Here is a 19,623-nt window from a genome sequence, read left to right on the forward strand (position 1 = left end):
GATCTATTGTCAGCAAAGGCATGTTTCAAGTATAGGCATGTTTCAAGTTCTGTTTATTGCTTCAAGTTTCATTTATCATTACTAGTTAAAGCTGGGGTGGGCAACCTTTTCTAACTGGCTCCTTCTTGCGGGCCAACCTTTACAGGTGGGAGGGACACAATAATTTATTTAACTCATTAGTTGTTGTTTTTTTTAAGTAACTCAAAGCATCTTACAACAATAGCTAGCTGCTCGGGTGCCCAGTGCAGCGCGTGCGTCCTGCAGCCAGGGGCAGGGCACGCTGTGTGGAGCCTCTCTGCCGCCTCCCCCTCAGGTGTAGGGAGGCTGAGGGAGAGGCGGTGGGCAGACGCAAGCCCAAAGCTGCTGTTTCAGGCAGCGCGGAGCCTGCAAGCGCCCAAGCCACCACGTCACTCCCAAGTAAGTGCCGGCCCCTGCAGTGTGGCACCCAGTGCCAGCCGCATTTCATTACGTTTGTTGACCAAACTAAAAAGTTCTGTGAGCCCATTCTTTAATTATTATTTTTAAAATCTCATTTTTGTCATTTTGTCACACCCCCACCCCAGTGATGAAGATGATGATGATGAAGAAGAGTTTTGACTTGATATCCTACCTTTCACTCCCCTTAAGGAGTCTCAAAGCGGCTAACAATCTTCTTTCCCAACAAACTCTCTGTGAGGTGAGTGAGGCTGAGAGACTTCAGAGAAGTATGACTAGCCCAAGGTCACCCAGCAGCTGCATGTGGCGGAGCGGGGAAGCGAACCCGGTTCACCAGATTACGAGTCCACCGCTCTTCACCACTACACCACGATGACACCCGGGGCGGACCGCACCCTCCCACCCCCTTCCTCCGCCACTCCCCCTGACCCCAATCCCTACAGGTCATGATGTCTGATGATTGATAGGTGAGTAGCCTCCACCTACAATTCAGACTTGGCTTTGATAGACAGATGAATAATATATGTAGCACCATCTGTTTACCTGGTACTTTAAAAAGCAGCAGCCAAAGGGGGACAGGCCATTGGCCCATCTGATGAGTTTCTGGGTCACTGGGAAGCCCAGGCAGTGTAGAAAACAGCTGCTTGAAGGGCTACACTCAGCATTTGCCTCTCTGCCCAGTATAGGAACATGAGAAAAGATCTACTGGATTAGGAAAAAGTCCAGCATCTAGCCTAGCATCCTGTTTTCACAGTGGCCAACCCGATGCCTTTGGAAATCTCTAAGCAGAGCATGAGTTTGGAAATCTCCAAGCAGAGCATGAGTGTAATAGTCCTCTCTCCATCTGACAGGTCTAGCAGCAGTTATTAGTATAATTTCAGCAACCTACATTCTGAGAAGCAGCATGGGTAATTTATTTTTTTTCTATTCCCAGTGTCTTATTTTCAAAACAGCCACTTTACTAATTTCCCAGGGTAATTTCCCTTGCTGTTATTCAGAAAATGACTCACTTGGTTCTTAGCAGACACTCCAATTGCCCTGTTCTTGGACCCAAACGACACCACCGATCTGAAAAGAAAGTAATCCACCGGTGATTATAATATACACAGTAAATTGCCATTGGTTGAGAGGCTGGTGAGCTTTTCTGATATCATTCGATGAATCTAAAAACATGCACTTGTAAACGTTTCCTTCTGCACCTTACATTTAAAGCGCTCTGTGGGAGTCATTGCTTCCCCCAAAGAAACATGGGTACTGTAGTTTGTTGAGGGTGCTGGGAATTGTAGCTCTGTGAGGCATCTCCCAGGGACTCTGTTGGGAGCCAGCCAGAGTGGCTGGGGTACAAATAATAAATTATATTATTATTATTATTATAACCGCTAAAGTGGTATAGCAGCGTTTTAAATGGGTGGTGTGGATGTGGCCAGGAAACAGCATTTTTAAAGCAGTGCATTACAACAGCATCAGTTCATGCCTACCTATTATTGACTGCTTGTGTCAGCACAGTGAAGATACTAAAAAAGTAACTTCTGCCCAAAGCTATAGAAATAATTCATTTCTACAAAGATTTACATATTTGCTGCTGCAGGTAAATGTGTTGAAATGACCTAAGTCCCAATAGAACTGCACCATATGGCACAGTTAAGAGCTGACAGTGCTGATAATTTAAAATGTGCAAGGGCCGGAATTTTCCACATTTGATCTTGAATCACAGGTCAATTGGTCAGGGGGTCAAGACTGCTTGAAGGAAATCCCTGAGCCGCCCCCCAGCTTGTTATGAAAGGAAGAGCTGTACAAAACCGGTAATTTAGTCAGAGTGGAAACAAAACTCAGGGCAGTGGAGCTCTCTGCAAGGCAAAGGACGGTAGCAGGTATGATGAAAACAGCAATTCATTCCCTCCATAATGGGCAGTAAAACTTTCTTCTGTCCTGATGCCATTGTGCTCTGAGCTTCCATGCTCATGGGTCATCTACTTGAACCGCCTGAAATGCAGGAATATGCACCCATACAGGTTTCAAACCCATGACCTTGGCATTATCAACACCATGCTTTAACCCAGGGGTCGGCAAAGTTTTTGTGGCTTGGGCCGGTTCACGGTCCTGCAGACGCTGTGGTGGGTCGGAGTGTGTGCGCGCGTGCAAACGCTAACGCTATTTCCGGCGCGGTAGAGGCGCACGTAGCTTCCCATCAGCTGCAGGAGCTTCCTACAGCCAATGGGAAGCCAGCCAGCATCGCGGAAGGTCGTCCCCACTCTGCTCTGCACTGGTTTAGCGCGGCACATGGGAGCCGCTTGTAGCCCATGGGCCTTAGGCAGCCAACCTCTGCTCTAACCAACTGAGCTAACCAGCAAAACAGGGTTGGGGAAATAAACCATGTGATGACATCAGGAATGTTATTTTTGTAAAACTACAAAGCAAGGTTCACCATCCTTTTTTAACCAACAGGCACATTCTGAATTTTTAGAAAGTGGGGCGGGCACCACTCATGAAATGGCTGTTATGGGGGATGGCAGAACACTAAGTTAGTCATTGCTGCTTCCTCAACCCAGGGAAAACCAGCCATGGGAAGTCAGCTATGTCCTGCTGGTCCTTAGTCTAGAAATCATACAATATTGAATTCTACTCCCCACCCCACCCGGACACACAATGATGCCACTGCTGTAAAATAACAAGAGGAAGGATTTCATAGTACCAAGAAAAATATACAAGGTGACCACATCACACACTTTGCATATTCAGCTCTCAATTTCCCCTACAGACCACTCATATCACACATTCATACAAACCTCCCCCTTCTCTCTCTCTCTCTCTCTCTCACACACACACACACAGCTACCTCTCTCCTTCTCAGAGGCAGCAAATACATACTTCTTCCTCTCTCACACACATATGTGGGAATCCACAGGAATTTTTTCAGGAGGGAGGCAAAACAAAACCCTGAAACGGCAAAGCAGGCTACTTTTGCACAAAACTGAGAAGAATAGTGTCTGTACATTTTTGCCTCACACCTCGGGTTCTAAAAATGCTGGAAACTTGCTACTGCTTTTTAAAAATGAAAGCTGGGAATCTGGGGGTTGTAGTTGACCCTTTGAGGGGGTCTGGTCTAAAGGAAGTACCGTATTTTTCGCTCTATAAGACGCACTTTTTCCCCTTCAAAAATGAAGGGTAAATGTGTGTGCGTCCTATGGAGCGAAGACGCCATAGCCCCGCGACCCTCTCCCGGCTGGAGAGGTGACGTGCGGCTATGGCAGGAGCCTCTCCGTTGCGCCTTTCCGCTGCTCCCGACCCCTCTCGCTCTCCAGGCTTTCAAGGTAGCCGCCTGAACTTGTTTTAGACCGGGAAAACAAGAGGGGGAAAGTTCTCCCCCTCTCTGCGCAGCGCCTCCTGCCGCTTCGCTGAAGGGGTGCTGAGCAGAGAGGGGGAGATTTTTTTTTTCTTGTTCTTCCCCCCTCTAAAACAAAGTGCGTCCTACTGTCCGGTGCGTCCTATGGTGCAAAAAATACGGTAATTACACTTACAACATCTTTAAAAATTACCCCTGTCAAACATAGTTGTACAATTCATACACAGGTGATCCCAGTCTGATAAACCAAGATCTATCAGATTGGGAATGACCTTCCCATCCTCACCCCTTCTTCCCTTGAGCACCTGACTTAGATGAAGGTTTCTTACATGACTGCTTTCCACATCACCCAAATTGAGGGAATTATGCATTAAGAGCTCCCTCTAAACTGGGATACTGACAAGGAAATAATACTTCCTACATCACTTCTGATCAGCCCAATAAACTGTTTGAGAGATTAGGATCACTATGCTTGAACTGGGCAACTGAGTGATTTTCTATGAAAATAAATAACAGGGAAATACCTTTTTGAGACAAAGTATTAAAAATACGGCACAATACATCAGATACGCCATTGCTCTGATAAACACAAGACAGGGGGTCTGGGGCTTGTGCCAAGTCAACAAAGGCATTGGAATCGAGCCTCTGTCTCAAAGGTATGTCGCTGTATAGCAGGCACAGGCAAACTCCGGCCCTCCAGATGTTTGGGACTACAATTCCCATGATCCCTGGCTAACAGGATCAGGGGTCAGGGATGATGGAAATTGTAGTCCCAAACATCTGGAGGGCCGGAGTTTGCCTATGCTTGCTGTATAGCTTGTATAAACAAATGCAAAGTGATGCATGTTGGGGCCAATTTTAAAATTTTTTACATTCAGTATGCTTGTGTGGTCTGAACGGACAGTGAATGACCAGGAATGAGACCTTTGGATCATACCACATAGCTCAACGAAGATGTTGACCCAGTGTGTGGCATCTGTGAAAACTGTGTACATTTCTGCTAGCCTCGCTGCAAAAAGGTTATTGTAGAGGTGGAAAGGTTTCTGAAAAGGGCAACCACAATAATCAAAGGGATGAAGCAACTTATCTATGCGGAAAGATTGCAGCATTTGGGCCTTTAGATAACAGGCAAACGAAAGACCAAATGATAGGATTGCATTGAGAAAGTGGATAGAGAAAAATTTTTCTCGCTGTCTGATAACTTATTATAATTATTATTTATTAAAATTCTATACCATGCTCCATTCAAGGATTACAAGGTGATTTACAATATAAAAACACAAGCCACTGAAGAAAAGGCAGTTCTTGTGTTGCCACCCTCTGGACCTCCACAAGAGGCACACAAAGAAGAGCCTCAAATGATGAATGCAGGGTCCAGGTTGGTTCATATGGGAAGAGGTGGTCCTTGAGGTACTGTGGTCCTGAGCACTAGAACTTGTGGACATCCAATGAAGATGGATGTTGGATGATTCAGGACAGGCAAAAGAAAGTACTTCTTCACATGATGTATGGCTAAACTAGGGAATTTGCTCTCAGAAGCAAAGAGGGAGGGGAAGACGAGAAGTTGGGGAATATGCCAAGTTCTACACAAATTGTGGAATACACTCTGCTGGATCAGGCCAAAGGTCAGTCTCGTTCACTTTTCTGTTCTCTGTTCACAGTGATCAGCTAAATGCTTGTTAGGAAGTCCACATGCAAGATCTGAGTGCAACAGTGCTCTCACCACCCGACTTTCAGAGACATACTGCTTCCAACAGAGAAGGCAGGACATATTCCACTCAGATGCAATACATTCTAGGGACTGCAATTTAAATAAAAATGTTGCTTATTTACAAATAGCTTTTATGAACAATTTCATACCCCCTATAATGGAATCCTGAACTTCAGGGCAAAGGGTGTGGTACAAAAATGGCTTTAAAGCAGAACTTTCCAAACTTTTCATGTTGCATCATTTCGCAACACAATAATTCCATTTTACTAGCAAACGGGAGACAACAGTGTTTTTATGGCATTAAAAGGTTAACAATGCATAAGCTTTCACTTAGAGGCAGCTTTGGGTGTGGAAATGGGCGCTTGTCCATGGTCTCCCATCCCTATGGCATCTCAACTTTCTAGAGTTTACCAGTCTAACCTTTATCTCAAAGCCCCACTCTGGGTTGGTGCTCCACCCTACTGAGATAGGCAGAAAATACAGTTTATTCACTTGCTTGCATCCTCTGTCTCTATACGGAGGAGAGAAAACTCCAGAAGCTTCTAGATCCTGGTCTAAGCTTCCTGAATATTAGTCCATCTCCCCATAGCTGCACAGGATCCAGCAAGCTCTTCTTTCAAACTGCATCATCACTCTCCCTCTCCAGCTTCCTTAGTGCCTAAGCATTAAGTAGGTGGAAATTGCTTGGGGATAGGGAGTGAAGGGGACACAGATTGTGAAGAGGCACTGCAGCATCATCTCTGCCCCTCCCTCTTCAATCAAGAATCCAAGAAAAAGGCAATACTCAACATCTTCTCCCTATATACACGCCCACCACAGGCTAAGGGAAGCGTGAGAGTTCATTTGCTTCTATGATGCACTCTTAAATTTCCATGCATGAGATGTTGGAAGCGGCAAGGGTGAGAGGAATGCAACAAAACTGAGCTTTCCGGGTGGGATATATACACACGTGTGAAATAAGAACCGTTTGCCACGTTCTAGGCAGCTCACATATCTTGGAAAGAATTAAATATCCCTCCTAGGCGCCCCCCCCCCATTTAATTCAACACAGCTGGATCCGCTTCTAAGAAAGAGCTGCAGCCCTGGGCACAGTTACTTGAGAGCAACCACCACTAAACTCAACGGGACTCATTTACAAGGAAACGTGCTTACTTGCAAGTAAATGCCACTGATGTCTCCGTGGTTAGAATTGGGGATGTAAAAAAAAAAAGGCCAGCGGGTGTCTGCCTTCATTGTGCGTGGGGGGTTCCCACCAAGCCTACTCCCGAGTAAGCCCTATATACACTCAACGGGGTTTGCGTGAGAGCAAAGATGCAGAGGATCACTTCCATCAGATGCAGGCATTGTCGCCTTCAGTTTGACACAGGTGCATCGCACGCCTGCATTTGCAAAGCCCGCAATCTTCTCTCCCTTCATGGCAGGGAGAGCCACCCTCTTTCTGCCCCGGACCCTTTGGCAGGGAGATCTAGCCTGCTTGCCTGCCTCTGACACCCCCCCCACCCCACCCTCCGGATCCGTTACTCACGGGGTGCACCGGTCACTGAACTCGTTGGCCACGGTCTCTATACCCCCGGCTCTGGCCACCGCCACGTAGCAGCTCTGCGAGCCCAAGTCAAAGCCCACCACGGCCATGGTGGGGCTCCCTGCGCCGGACGCTGCTGGGGAAGGTGTGGATCCGCCCGCCGCCTCGCCGCTCGGCTCTCCCCCGCTGCAGGTGCAACCCTCGCCCAGCCGCCGCCGCAGCCAAAGCCGCGCCCTGCCTGCCTTCCTGCCTGCGCGCGAAAATCTCTGCCTCCGGCGAGGAGGCTGAAATGTGACAATGGGCAGAAGTTTCCAGAAACTGCGACAAGCTCCTTCGCCGGCTCCACGTGCGGCTTCCGCTTCCGCCTTTCTCCGGCGAGCTCGAGCCCTCCCAGCCAATGCAGAGGCCGGGAACCCGGTGACGTCCGCCGTTGCCCGGGCGACGGCGGACGCCGCGCGGCCTGCCTCCGCCCGGCTGCTCGCGAACGTTCCAGACTGACGCAGGTAAGAGGCGTGGACCGGGGAAGTTCGCGTGAAGGCATGCGCAGCCGGGCCGTGGGTGGCGCTTTCCTTGCGCCGTGAAATGGGATGATCCGGAGTTGTTGTTAAAAGGCGCTCTCGGCTTTTCTTGGCGGGTGTGCTATAGAGTGGGCTCTTTAAGCGGGAAAGTGATGCGTGTTTGCTAAAAGAGTGACAGTTCTAGTTCTGCGTCATTTGTAACCTACGGGCTTGTTTAATTCATCGGGTTGTCATGATGACTGTTTTTTCACCCTCTGAAACTCCGCTATCGCCACTCCCGAACATAGCTGTCAACTTTCAGATTTGAAAATAAGGGATCAGCAGCCTTACCTGTCCAGGGGACAGTCTACGGGATATCTAACAATCCAGGATAGCAGCGGGAATCAGCGCTGGAATAAGGGGATTTCCCGCAAAAAAAGGGAAGGTTGACAGCTATGCTCCTGAAGTACTATAAAATTGTCATTATGCAGAGCAGTGCTATTATATTTACCCGCAAGGTACAGCCCGCTGAATTCAATGGCAATTATTTCCTAGATTCGTGGGATTTTAGAGTCGGTAGGTATCCCTGTACCCTCTCGCCCTCCCACAAACACATTTAAAATATATTGGATGTTAGTCAGCCCAAGGCCTGGCTGATGAGGAACGTTTTCACCTTGCGCCTAAAGATGTATAGTGAAGGTGCCAGGTGAACCTTTCCTGGGAAGAGCATTACACAAATGGGAAGCCACTGCAGAAAAGGCTCATTCTTGTGTTGCCACCTGCCAGACCTCTGCTGCAGAGGGAACTTGAAGAAGGGCCTCATTGATGACAGCAAGATCTGGGTCAGTTCATATATGGAGAGGCAGGCCTTGAGTTATCTGGACGTTGTGTAGAAATAAATGAGCTTTCCACCCTAATACGTAGTAAATTTCAAAGCTTTACCACAATACAGTCTTAAACACTAGTTACAAAAAAATTAAACATTATACAGAAACAAAGTAGCATTGCTTTCAAGTAGTAGGCAATGCCATTCAGTCCTTTATGCAGTTCAGTAAATTTTCCTTTCTGGTCACAGAGATCCTAAGCTTGTTCATTACGGAGATTAGCTTTGACTGCTGCTACTGGTAGCTGTCACTGACTTCTTAAGTTTCTCTCCTGTGAGAGATCTGCAATTTCCACCAATGAGTCATCATCAGGTAGCTTAACCCTCTGAAATGGAAAAACACCAGCTTTCTACTTTCACCCAGAGTGAAACCTCTGGCTTAATGTAAACATCTCTGCTTTGCAAATGCAAAGCTTTACATAAGCTTTGACCTCGATGCATACAAGTATTACATTTTATGTGTATTTAACATCAGAGTGGCTTACAAAAATCAGTGTAAGATGCTCACAGTCTAAAAAAGATACAGCACAAGAAAAAGGAATGGGAGAGAAGAGGAAAAAGCAAGCTCAGGTTCTTAATGTTACACATCTTATAACATAGTTACAAAGCTCAGTCTATTCAAGTTACAGGCAGGTAGCCGTGTTGGTCTGCTGTAGTCGAAACAAAAAAACCCAAAAACCTTCCAGTAGCACCTTAGAGACCAACTAAGTTTGTTATTGGTATGAGCTTTCGTGTGCATGCACACTTCTTCAGATACACACTTATCCGAATAAGTATTGCATTATTATTTTTATTTTGCTCAGCCTATTCAAGTTATGGTGTGTAGAAGAGCAGCAGCTCCTTACCAATGTTACTGCAAATCTGGCTGTCTTGCCCTGCAGGCCCCCTAAAATATGTGGGCCCCGTAGGCCAGTGCCTACTCTGCCTCTTTGGTAATCCACTGATTCCTCCAGACACATTATCCCTACGGATAATACTGACAAGTCATAGGAGCACAGTACTTTCTTGAAACTTTACAAATGTAATATTCTTACTGGCCACCCTAATCTCTGCCAAGCGGTGCAAGGGAGTCCAAGGAGTCTTGGCACTCAACCAGAGTCTGTGTTCCTTTGGGAAAAATGAGGTGCAGCCGTGTCTTTGAAATGAGATTTATCTACACATATTTACACTAGAAGATTTCAATGGGGAGACACTTCACAGCATTTCCATCTCAGGAGGAGCCAGTCTTTCAGAGCAGGCCAACACAGGATTCCCTTACATCTCTGTGCCTCTCTCCCAGGTTCCTTCAGGCAGCTTGCCAAAATGATTCTGGCCTTCACAGCAGCTCATGAAGCTCATCTCAACAACCTGGTCAGGTAGATTTGGCTGAAAATTAGCCCCAAGCCACTCAGTTGCTAGAGTCTTTGAACCCAAGTCTCCCTGGTACCAAATCCATCACTTTATCTGCTGCACCACATTGCTTATTTATACATTGAAACCACATACCCTCATCCAAATTATAAATGGGATGCGAGTGTATCTGACTGTGTGTAAGGAGACTTTACAAAACATAACTTATTCAACTATAAAACTATTATGCTATTTCACACTCAGCTTATTGATTTCAGTAATATACTTTCACAAAATATGTTTTGACTCCAGTCCACCTGGAGTCTCTTACTTAAGTGGTTTCTTAATTAGGTTGACATTTTGTAAACTTGTTCGCTTCTTTTTTTACATGGAAGAGAACATTTTTAGACCACTTCAATTAGTAGGACAACACGTAGTATGTGTTACAATTTCAAATGTTCTTTTTCTGAAAAATACTAGATAAAAACAACAGAACATTATTTCAGAAAAATTTCTTTGCAAAATGCAAACATTAGTGATTGAAAGTTGTAATGGCTGAGTGTTGGTGACTATCTGAAAAAAAAACCCTTAATGAATGTTTAGAAGGGCTCTATTTTGATATTTATTTTACTATGTTATTTCATTATTTTTGTTTGGGGGCGGGGAAACAAAGGTTGTTGGTGTCTAATAACAGCATCAAATCAGGGAAAAACTCTTTTAAACATAATCAGAATACTAGGGGGAGCTCTAACCACATGGAAAACACTGGTGTTCTTCACTTTTATAGGCAGAACAAGCTTGTCCCTATTATGATTTTTAGGAAATCATATTCCGTTGCTTGGATGGGCAGTAATCCTTCTTTAGAGCTCAGCTGTAGAATTTGTTTGCGGTCCTGGAGAAAGGAATGATAATGACTTTGAGCATGTGCAGAGTGCCTTTGTTTTGTTGCTAGCCATATCAAGCACACCAACATCTGGGATAGAAAGACTGGATATGGCTATAAGGAAACATGAGTAATGCACCCTTTTATTTTTTGACCCCGCTAAGCAGTTTATCCAATGGCAGAGAGACAGTAATGCTGACATACAGTAGTATCCATTTTTTTTTTTTGTTCTTTTAAGATCACATTCTTCTATTTATTTATTCACTACATTTTTTATTTCACTCATTAACAATACACTCTGGACTGTGTAAAATTAAAAAAATGAAAACAAAACCCATGAAATATACAAATACACCATACTGAAGTAGTTAAAACACGAGACTAAAACAGACAGTACCAATAAATGTCTAAACAGCACTAATATGTATTTTTAAAACTGAAAATCCTGGGGAAATAAAATGACATTCACAGAGCAATAAATAAACTACAAAGTAAGTGCCCTCTTTAGTGAGGATATTCCACAGTAGAAGTGCCACCATTGAAAGGCTCACCGCAGGGGCCACCTACTGTATCTCATTTGTCAGAGGAGCCTACAGAAGGGCCTTTGGAGAATGCTTACTGCTAGATGATGATGATGATGATGATGATCACACACACACACACACACACATGCTTTCTTTGGAAAGTTTTTAGGTCACATCCATGCCAGAATTCTTATAGCATTGCACTTCACTCTTGTCCTCCGTCTTGGTACGCTACTCTTTTTGCTTTTCTCATATGCATGTGTTTCCTGCTTTTGGAATTGCTATAGACTCAGCTACATTGGCAAAGAAAATGCATTTTATGTGTGTTGTTTTTGCATTCTAACACTGTGACACCAGATTGTGCTGTGGAGTTCTGTTTTTGCAAACCTAATTTATCATACAACGTTTGCAACGCATTTAACTGAAACGCTTCTTCGTGTCTAGATCCATCCTAGGTTCACACTAATATCCTTGGTAATCTTTCATTCAACTTTTGTCCTTTTGTGGTCCTGGAAATAGTATCTGCCTTCACTCACTATTCTATTTTCTTAAGTTGAATGCAGTGCAAACAGGGGTGGAGGGAGCAAATCTTGTATCCACACACTCATTCACAAACAGATAACTTGATAAAGTTTGTTGGGGTAAACAAAAACAATGGAACAGTGTGAAACTTCTGCCAAGGCAGTAACACAAAAGCATGTATCTCCTCAACATGGCTCAAGCTTTTTCACGAAACTACCTAGATATTATGTATAGACAGCCATAATCACAAAGCATGCCGACTAAACTGCACAGCTACATTTATAAGGCAGTGTTTGTATGTAAGTCTATGGTTTCCTGGAATTATATAAATAAATCTGTAACATCTGAAGGTGATATATACATCTACAGATATGCAGAAAATTAATATCTGGAAGAGTCATTAACTTGTCAAGTAATTCCTGCATGTTTGGAACTCTTCAAAAATATTAGTGAAGCAGTGAACTGCTCTGGTCAAGCTCTGAAAACTATTTCCCCACAAACTCAGAAAACAGCTTGGTGTGTTCTAAAACCAAAACACTGAAAATAGCTTGGTTTATGCCAATTCTACATCCTGTTCCACCCCAAAGGTCCCTAGGAGTACAACAGGGTCTGATCCTTCAGTAACCTCTTCCCCCTCACCCACCTATCTGCCTGCCCTCTCCCCTTCCTCCAAACTCTCACTCCCATCCACCTCCTTACTTGCTTTGCTGCTTTAATGTCAGCCATGGCAGGGTGGAGAAGTTGTGCAGCAGTGCTGGGAAACTAGATGGTTCAGGGCTTCTGATATCTGGCTTTCAACTGCAGCAGTGTGCCAGACACCTTGCAGGCTGTGGGTGAGGAAAGGATCTCCATCCCACCACACTGCTGGAGTGGCAATGAACGCAGAAGGAAAGTGGGTGGGACGAAAGACTTGATTTCTCCAGCTCAGTTTTAAATCTCAGCCGGAGAAGAATTTTCTGGACGCTTCAGAAGATCATACAAAGAGCCTGCTGGATCAGGCCAGTGGACCATCTAGTCCAGCACCTTGTTCTCACATTGGTCACATAGATGTTTGTGGGAAACCCTGGTTTCCAGCAACTGGTATACAGAAGCATTACTGCCCCAACCATGGCCAGCATTATGAGCCACCAAGATTCAGATTTCCATGCCTGGCAATATGCGTTTCTGTGATATTGCTAGAAAATATTATCAGTGCCCTGTGGCAAACATGAGAACTATTTTTTAGTGTATTTAGTTTAGTTTGCTCTTTAGTGTATTTCTTCCGAATAGCAGCTGTGCTGAAGTTTTCCAGACCGTAACCATGATTATAGCATCCATTTCCAATTGAATACATTTTAAATCACCGAAAACAATGTGCCCCACACCTGCATTGCCTTTTTATTACAATTGCTGTATGCAATGCTTAAACAATTTAAACACCACTGCATTTTCAGTACCCATAATATATGCTCTTGTCCTTGCCTGTAGGATCAATCACAGACTGCCGTGCTTGCAGAAGGACCTTCCTATTCAAAAGGTAATATTTTACCTTTATCTCTTGTAGGCAGAGCTGAGTATGGAAGGTGTTTGAAGCATGAGAGCTTGATTGCTGCAGCAAGCAACATAGTGGTATTTCATGTCCAGAGTGTATCTTGGTGTGGGGGAGAAGGGAGTGTAGACTTTTGCTGTATCCATTTCCCAGGGGGGCATATGAATATCAAATCAATATTTATTGTTTCTAATCTGAAAGTGCTTAATGTAGTTGTTGTTTTAGGAGGAAGGGCATTTTCAGCTGTTTGTCTCATAATGATATGAATGCATGCTTGCACAAGGTAGCAAATGGCTGCTCAGAAAGTCCAGGGCAGGCTGCTAGAGCAGGATTACAACCATCCTGCATATAACAGAGGGATAAATGGAGTCCAATCATGCACAAGCGCTGAAAAATTCTGATGCATCTTGCCTCTAAGAGTTTGGCATTAGAAAGATGGGACCTGAATAGATTGCCTCTGCAGAAAGCTAAAACAGGGGGGAAAGTGACTTGTAGGGTTACCACTTATTCACTTCCCCAAATAAGGAAATGCACCATCAAAAAAAGAGGACACAGAGTTCCATAAAATGTACCCAGGTGTAAATTTAGAAATTAGTATAATTTAAATAGAAATACCGTACATCTCACCATGGGGGGCGGGATGTCATCAGGTAACTTATGTGCTAGCTCAGTCTGCTGTCAAGGTGCTAACTGCCAGTTGGCAGCTTCAAGGCCCCTACTACTCTCCTTTCGTATAGGTCTTTATCTTTGAACCAGACTTGGACTAGACATTCCCCTGTAAAATGGAAGACATAGGTACCCTAGCACCTGGAGGTGGGGACCTAGGATCATGAAGTCCAACCAGGCCAGAGGCTAAGTGGCAGAGATGGGCTGTCAGGTCTAATGTATCATGAGATAACTTTGGTTAGTGCTATAGTTAAAGGTGCTTGGGCCTTATGAATCCCTTTCCCTACCAAAATTATTTTGAAATTTTCTGATGGGCTAAAGGTCTGAAATGTGATCCATGTGTAATATAGGTAAAGGTAAAGGGACCCCTGACCATTAGGTCCAGTCGTGGCCGACTCTGGGGTTGCGGCACTCATCTCACTTTATTGGCCGAGGGAGCCGGCGTACAGCTTCTGGGTCATGTGGCCAGCATGACTAAGCCGCTTCTGGTGAACCAGAGCAGCGCACGGAAACACCGTTTACCTTCCCGCCGGACTGGTACCTATTTACCGTATCTACTTGCACTTTGACATGCTTTTGAACTGCTAGGTTGGCAGGAGCAGGGACCGAGCAACGGGAGCTCACCCCGTCGCAGGGATTTGAACTGCCGGCCTTCTGATCGGCAAGTCCTAGCCTCTGTGGTTTAACCCACAGCGCCACCAGCGTCCCATGTGTAATATAGGACTCTTCCATTTTGGAAAAATATGAAAATGGGGCCATCAAATTCATCCCTCAAAATGTCAGACCCCAAAGCCCCTTTTGAGTGTTATATGGCTTTGGGGATGGGGTGGGACTGTGCACATCTGACATCCATATGTTCATTGTAAGTTTTGAAAAGCCCTCTGCACAAGACTTCACAGTGTATTTGGAAGCCCAATAACATTTTTTTAATAACTAGAAAGATGGAGGGCACAAGGAGAAGGGGATAATAGAGGACGAGATGGTTAGACAGTGTTCTCGAAGCTACAAACATGAATCTGACCAAACTGCGGGAGGCAGTGGAAGACAGGAGTGCCTGGCGTGCTCTGGTCCATGGGGTCACGAAGAGTCGGACACGACTGAATGACTAAACAACAACAGTTGTAGTATCACATTATAATACAAAAATAACATTATGTTATATTGCTATACTTCTCCTTTATTATATATATGTGTGTGTGTGTGTGTTAATGTGTGTGTATGTGTGAAAACAATGATCCCGGTCTGGTGCTGATGCACACAGGGGAAGGCAGGTCTGAAGGTGCAGAACCACAGATTGCTCCAAGTGAGCAGCTTGCTTCCTTGAAGATCAGAAGTTCACCCAGCCTTTTTAAACCTTTGTCCCTTGTAGAGATCTTAAAAGCCCAGTGCCCCTGGCCTGAAGACAGGTGTTCCCCCCTATGTTCTGTAGCCACCTGTCTGGTGTGCTTTCTGCGCCAGTGAGTAGTGTGGGGGACATTTGGTTTCTCAAGCCCTGGTGGTATGCAAGGTCCTTCTAACAGCCTCAGGCACACTGGTCTCCTGACCTACAGCAACAAGCTCTGAACTTGATCTGGCTCCTTAGCTGGAGACTTTGCAGCCTCCACCTTTGTGTTGTTATTGCTGCAGGATTTAGGACAGTAATCACTTTAATGATAATTAAAAGATTGATTTAAAAAAATGGAACAAAGGTAAGAGTGAATGTGTGCTGAGATTCAAATGGTGTCACCCATGGCAGGTATGTCACTGCTGACTGGTGTGGATGGAATGTAGCAGGATGTTGACATAGGAAAAGTTAGTGTGGAGTAGTGTGGAGTCCTGATAGTGTGGAAAATTCATTGTAACTTACAACAGAACAATAAATAGTTTGTGTTAGGCTGGAAGCAACCTTAGAGTATACAAACAGCTGAATACTGAGTCCCACTCATTCTGACCTGGCAGCCACAGGCAATACATTAAAAGGATTTTTAAAAACTGAAAATGATGTCTCTTTTTTGGTACCAATTGGATATTTTTTCCTTGGGCTAATAGTAGCAGCTGGCAGTTGTAAATGGAATCATAGCAGGGCAGAAAGGGTCAAAACCTTCGCTCTTATGTGCTGCACTTCCAATGAATATTTTGCCCTGTATGTTGCAGACCCCACAGGTACTATTAATTAAAAAACAAATAAACTGATAGCCTTAGTGATACATTATGTCAAGTTTGGCTCTAGAGTGGTAGTGAATACCAAGGGTCCCCAAGTATAAGTCTAAGGGGCTGCTGAACTTACTAAGCAACCCTGTGGTGGTTGTATCTTTGGCATCGTAGGACTGCGTCCTTAAAAGTATAGTGGAGGAAAGTTTGTGGAATCTAGAAGAAAAAAGAAAACTATTGCCTTTTTGATTCAGGATAGACAAAAGAAATTCAATTAAGTAAATTGGCCTGCTCTGCTTTCGGTATCTTTGTGTTTTACTGCTCAGTTGTAAATCCAGCTAATTAGGCATACTCCTAATTGATTTCTGCCTGATGTGTGTGCAGGGAGAAGAGTAAAAAAAAAGTGAAAAAAAAATCCTGTGCTGAATCCTTTGAAAGAGTTCAGATAATCCATTCTTATCTTCCATCATGTTTCTTCTTAATGTACTCTTAAATGATTTTGAATTTGTATTGAGCATTATCGCTGATACAAGCACATTATCGAAGTTTTTAGGATAAAAACGTGAACTGCTTAGAAATCTGTTGTTGCACCTTATTGGTAAAAATTGACAATCCAGTACAGTGGTACCTCAGGTTAAGTACTTAATTCATTCCGGAGGTCCGTTCTTAACCTGAAACTGTTCTTAACCTGAGGTACCACTTTAGCTAATGGGGCTTCCTGCTGCTGCTGCACCGCCGGAGCACGATTTCTGTTCTCATCCTGAAGCAAAGTTCTTAACTATTTCTGGGTTAGCGGAGTCTGTACCCTGAAGCGTATGTAACCCGAGGTACCACTGTATAGGCATGAAGTCCCATGTAAACTGGAATCAGCAGGGGACAAATAGAAAACATAAAAACCTGCCTACATATTCATCTATCTCAGCATTCTCTACTGCAGTGGGGGGGGGGGCGGGCTTTCCAGCTCAAGAGCCAAATTCCTTCAGCATAGCCTTCCAGGGGCCACATGCCACTGGCAGGTGAGGGCAGACACAAAAGTAGGCAGAGCTCATTTTACCTTTGTACGGGGGCTCGTTTTTACACTCGCACACAAGGCTCTCTCTATCTTCCATCCAGGCAAGGAAGACACATTTTCAGACTTTAAGGGCACACTGCAGCCAGGGGAAAACACAAAAGAATGGCACAAAGGAAGGCCGGTGGGGTGTGTGGCCCTGGGGCCAGATAGAGAGGCCTGGAAGGGCCACGTTTGGCCCTTGGGCCTAAGGTTCCCCACCCTTGGTCTACTGTGATCAGCACCAGCTCCAGCGTATTGGGCAGAGGTGTTTTCTGGCTCTGCTCTGCTCTGAGATTGGCAGTGTCTGTTACTAATGGTGGGAACTTCTGCTTTGCCATCTTCGGATAATTGGAGAAAGAGCAAAAAACCAGCAAATGCTTTTTGTTGACACAGAACACCTTTTCCGGGTGTTTTATTTAAATAAAAAAATTGTCCTTGGCATTATTTTTCAACTGGGAAATATCAAAATATTCACAAACTATACCCCAACTTCTTCATTCCCAGATGTGATGGTTAATAACAGCAGCAGCAGCAGCAGCAGCAGCAGCAGCAGCAACAACAACTGGTCTTTTTTTAAAGAAAACCTTCAACTTTTTAAAAACGATACTTGCCTGTAGCCATGTAGCCTCGAAGGATTTAAATTATATCTTGTTTTCTTTGTCCTGGCAACCTGTATTACAAATAGGACACATGAATAATTTACAAATGGAAATCTCAGCAATATAATATAAAGCTATACAATGTCAGACAGGCATTTATTGCTGAGAGATAAATGTTTGTTATTATTATCCTTCACATAGGTAATGCTCCCAGAATTCAGAGCAAGGCTAGAAATAATATTGTGATTCCTACATTTTTAAAAATAATGACTCCGTAGAACAACTCTGCCATAAGAAATGCTGTGTCCAGCAAGTAAGATATAGAATCTCGACCATAGAAAATTATCATGTGAGAATTATTCTTTCAGGGCTAATAAATTCAATTTTTTGGATGTGCTTGATTTCAAAATTATAATGAGTGCTACAAAAGGATATTTAACAGACATGCCCTGTGAGTCTATATATGTTAACTCAGAAGCAAATTTTATCTGTCTCAACGGGACATGGGACTAAGAAACTGTGCATTACATCCATTCCTCAATGAGATTTAGGCCCAAGTAATTGAGACCTAGATCCAACTTCTCAAGCAACACATGAGTTCCTTCAAATAGTGATAAACAAACAAACAATCTCACTGGGCATGTCCAGACGTAGGTCTTTGCACTCCAATCAGAACGCTGTCTTACAGGGGAAAGTATGGTAAATTGCTATAGTTAAATGGACTGGCATGACATGAAGACAGTCTGGGGAACGGATTTGGCATTCAGGGCGTCTTGAGGTTGCTAAAATTAAAACAGCACAATCTGTTGTAGCTGTATGTGTTGTTTTGAAAATTATTGAAGAGTAAAGTCAACAGATTATATTCCTCCATATAAAATGTTTCCATGTTATGTGGCGGTAATATTTCATTTCTGTTGACTACACAGGTATCTCTAGGTACGTTTAACTTGTCATTTGAACTACAGTTAAATTTCTTGATGGAAACCCTTGGTTCGTTTCACTTCCAAGACACTGAATTACAGAATGAATCAGTGCAGATGTCCTTCAGCTATATATAGTTTTAATTAGAAGATGGATTTTGTGCAGCATACATCAGGTGAGGAGGATATTTTCTGTATAAGTCTGTTTGAGGACTGCAGCCTTGAAATGCATACGTAACTTGTTTTCTAATGGTTTGCATTATTGTTTCCAGTTGAAAGGTAAAAACTGGTGTATCATTAAAGATAAAGGTACCCCTGCCCGTTTGGGCCAGTCTTGACAGACTCTAGGGTTGTGCGCCCATCTCACTCAAAGAGGCCAAGGGCCAGCGCTGTCCGAAGACACTTCCGGGTCATGTGGCCAGTGGGACATCGCCGTTTACCTTCCCGCTAGTAAGCGGTCCCTATTTATCTACTTGCACCCGAGAGTGCTTTCGAACTGCTAGGTTGGCAGGCGCTGGGACCGAAGAACGGGAGCGCACCCCGCCTCAGGGATTCGAACCGCCGACCTCTTGATCGGCAAGCCCTAGGCGCTGAGACTTTAACCCACAGCGCCATCCGCGTCCGGTGTATCATTAGAATGTGTCTTAAAAGGTACTAAGACAGTATTTACCAATATAAAATCTGTTTAACCATTTTATTGCATTGCTAATATAGGGTTTTCATTAATATTTTAACACCTACTTGCTCTGTTTACAAGCTGTTGCTTGACAGTTAATGGCATTCTGTTTTCTGTGAAGAGGAAAAGTGCTTGAAACGTTAAAAAGTGAGGAATGCATGCTGACCCTGATCCATTAAAAAAACCACATGAAGTAAATGGCAAATCTCACTCATGCAGGATTGTTGTGATTGCTGGCACATCATCATACCGCGGTATGCCCCGCGGAGAGCCTCAAGGTCCATAAATAGCAACACCCCAGAGGTCCTGGGTCCTAAGGAAGTCAGATTAGCCTCAACCAGAGCCAGGGCCTTTTCAACACTGGCTCCGGCCCGGTGGAACGCTCTGTCTCATGAGACCAGGGC

General features: G+C 44.3%; 1 protein-coding gene across 4 annotated transcripts in view; it reads right to left on the bottom strand.

Moving 5' to 3' along the window:
- The window catches only part of HSPH1 (heat shock protein family H (Hsp110) member 1), a gene marked incomplete at its 5' end in the record, with an annotated part of 42,401 nt that overhangs the window by 20,268 nt on the left and 2,510 nt on the right, over nucleotides 1-19,623 (bottom strand). For 2 of the 4 annotated variants that reach the window (XM_083437058.1, XM_083437057.1), the window contains 2 exons: nucleotides 1,446-1,503; nucleotides 17,636-17,694. In XM_083437058.1, coding sequence (XP_083293184.1) covers nucleotides 1,446-1,503; nucleotides 17,636-17,694 — 117 coding nt within the window. Of the gene's footprint in view, nucleotides 1-1,445; nucleotides 1,504-7,014; nucleotides 7,446-17,635; nucleotides 17,695-19,623 lie in introns of those variants that run through there. The other 2 variants (XM_083437059.1, XM_083437060.1) reach the window with 2 other exon arrangements.

Source organism: Podarcis tiliguerta (genome assembly GCF_965153285.1).
Source record: "Podarcis tiliguerta genome assembly, chromosome: 4".
In the NCBI taxonomy this organism is placed as follows: domain Eukaryota; kingdom Metazoa; phylum Chordata; class Lepidosauria; order Squamata; family Lacertidae; genus Podarcis; species Podarcis tiliguerta.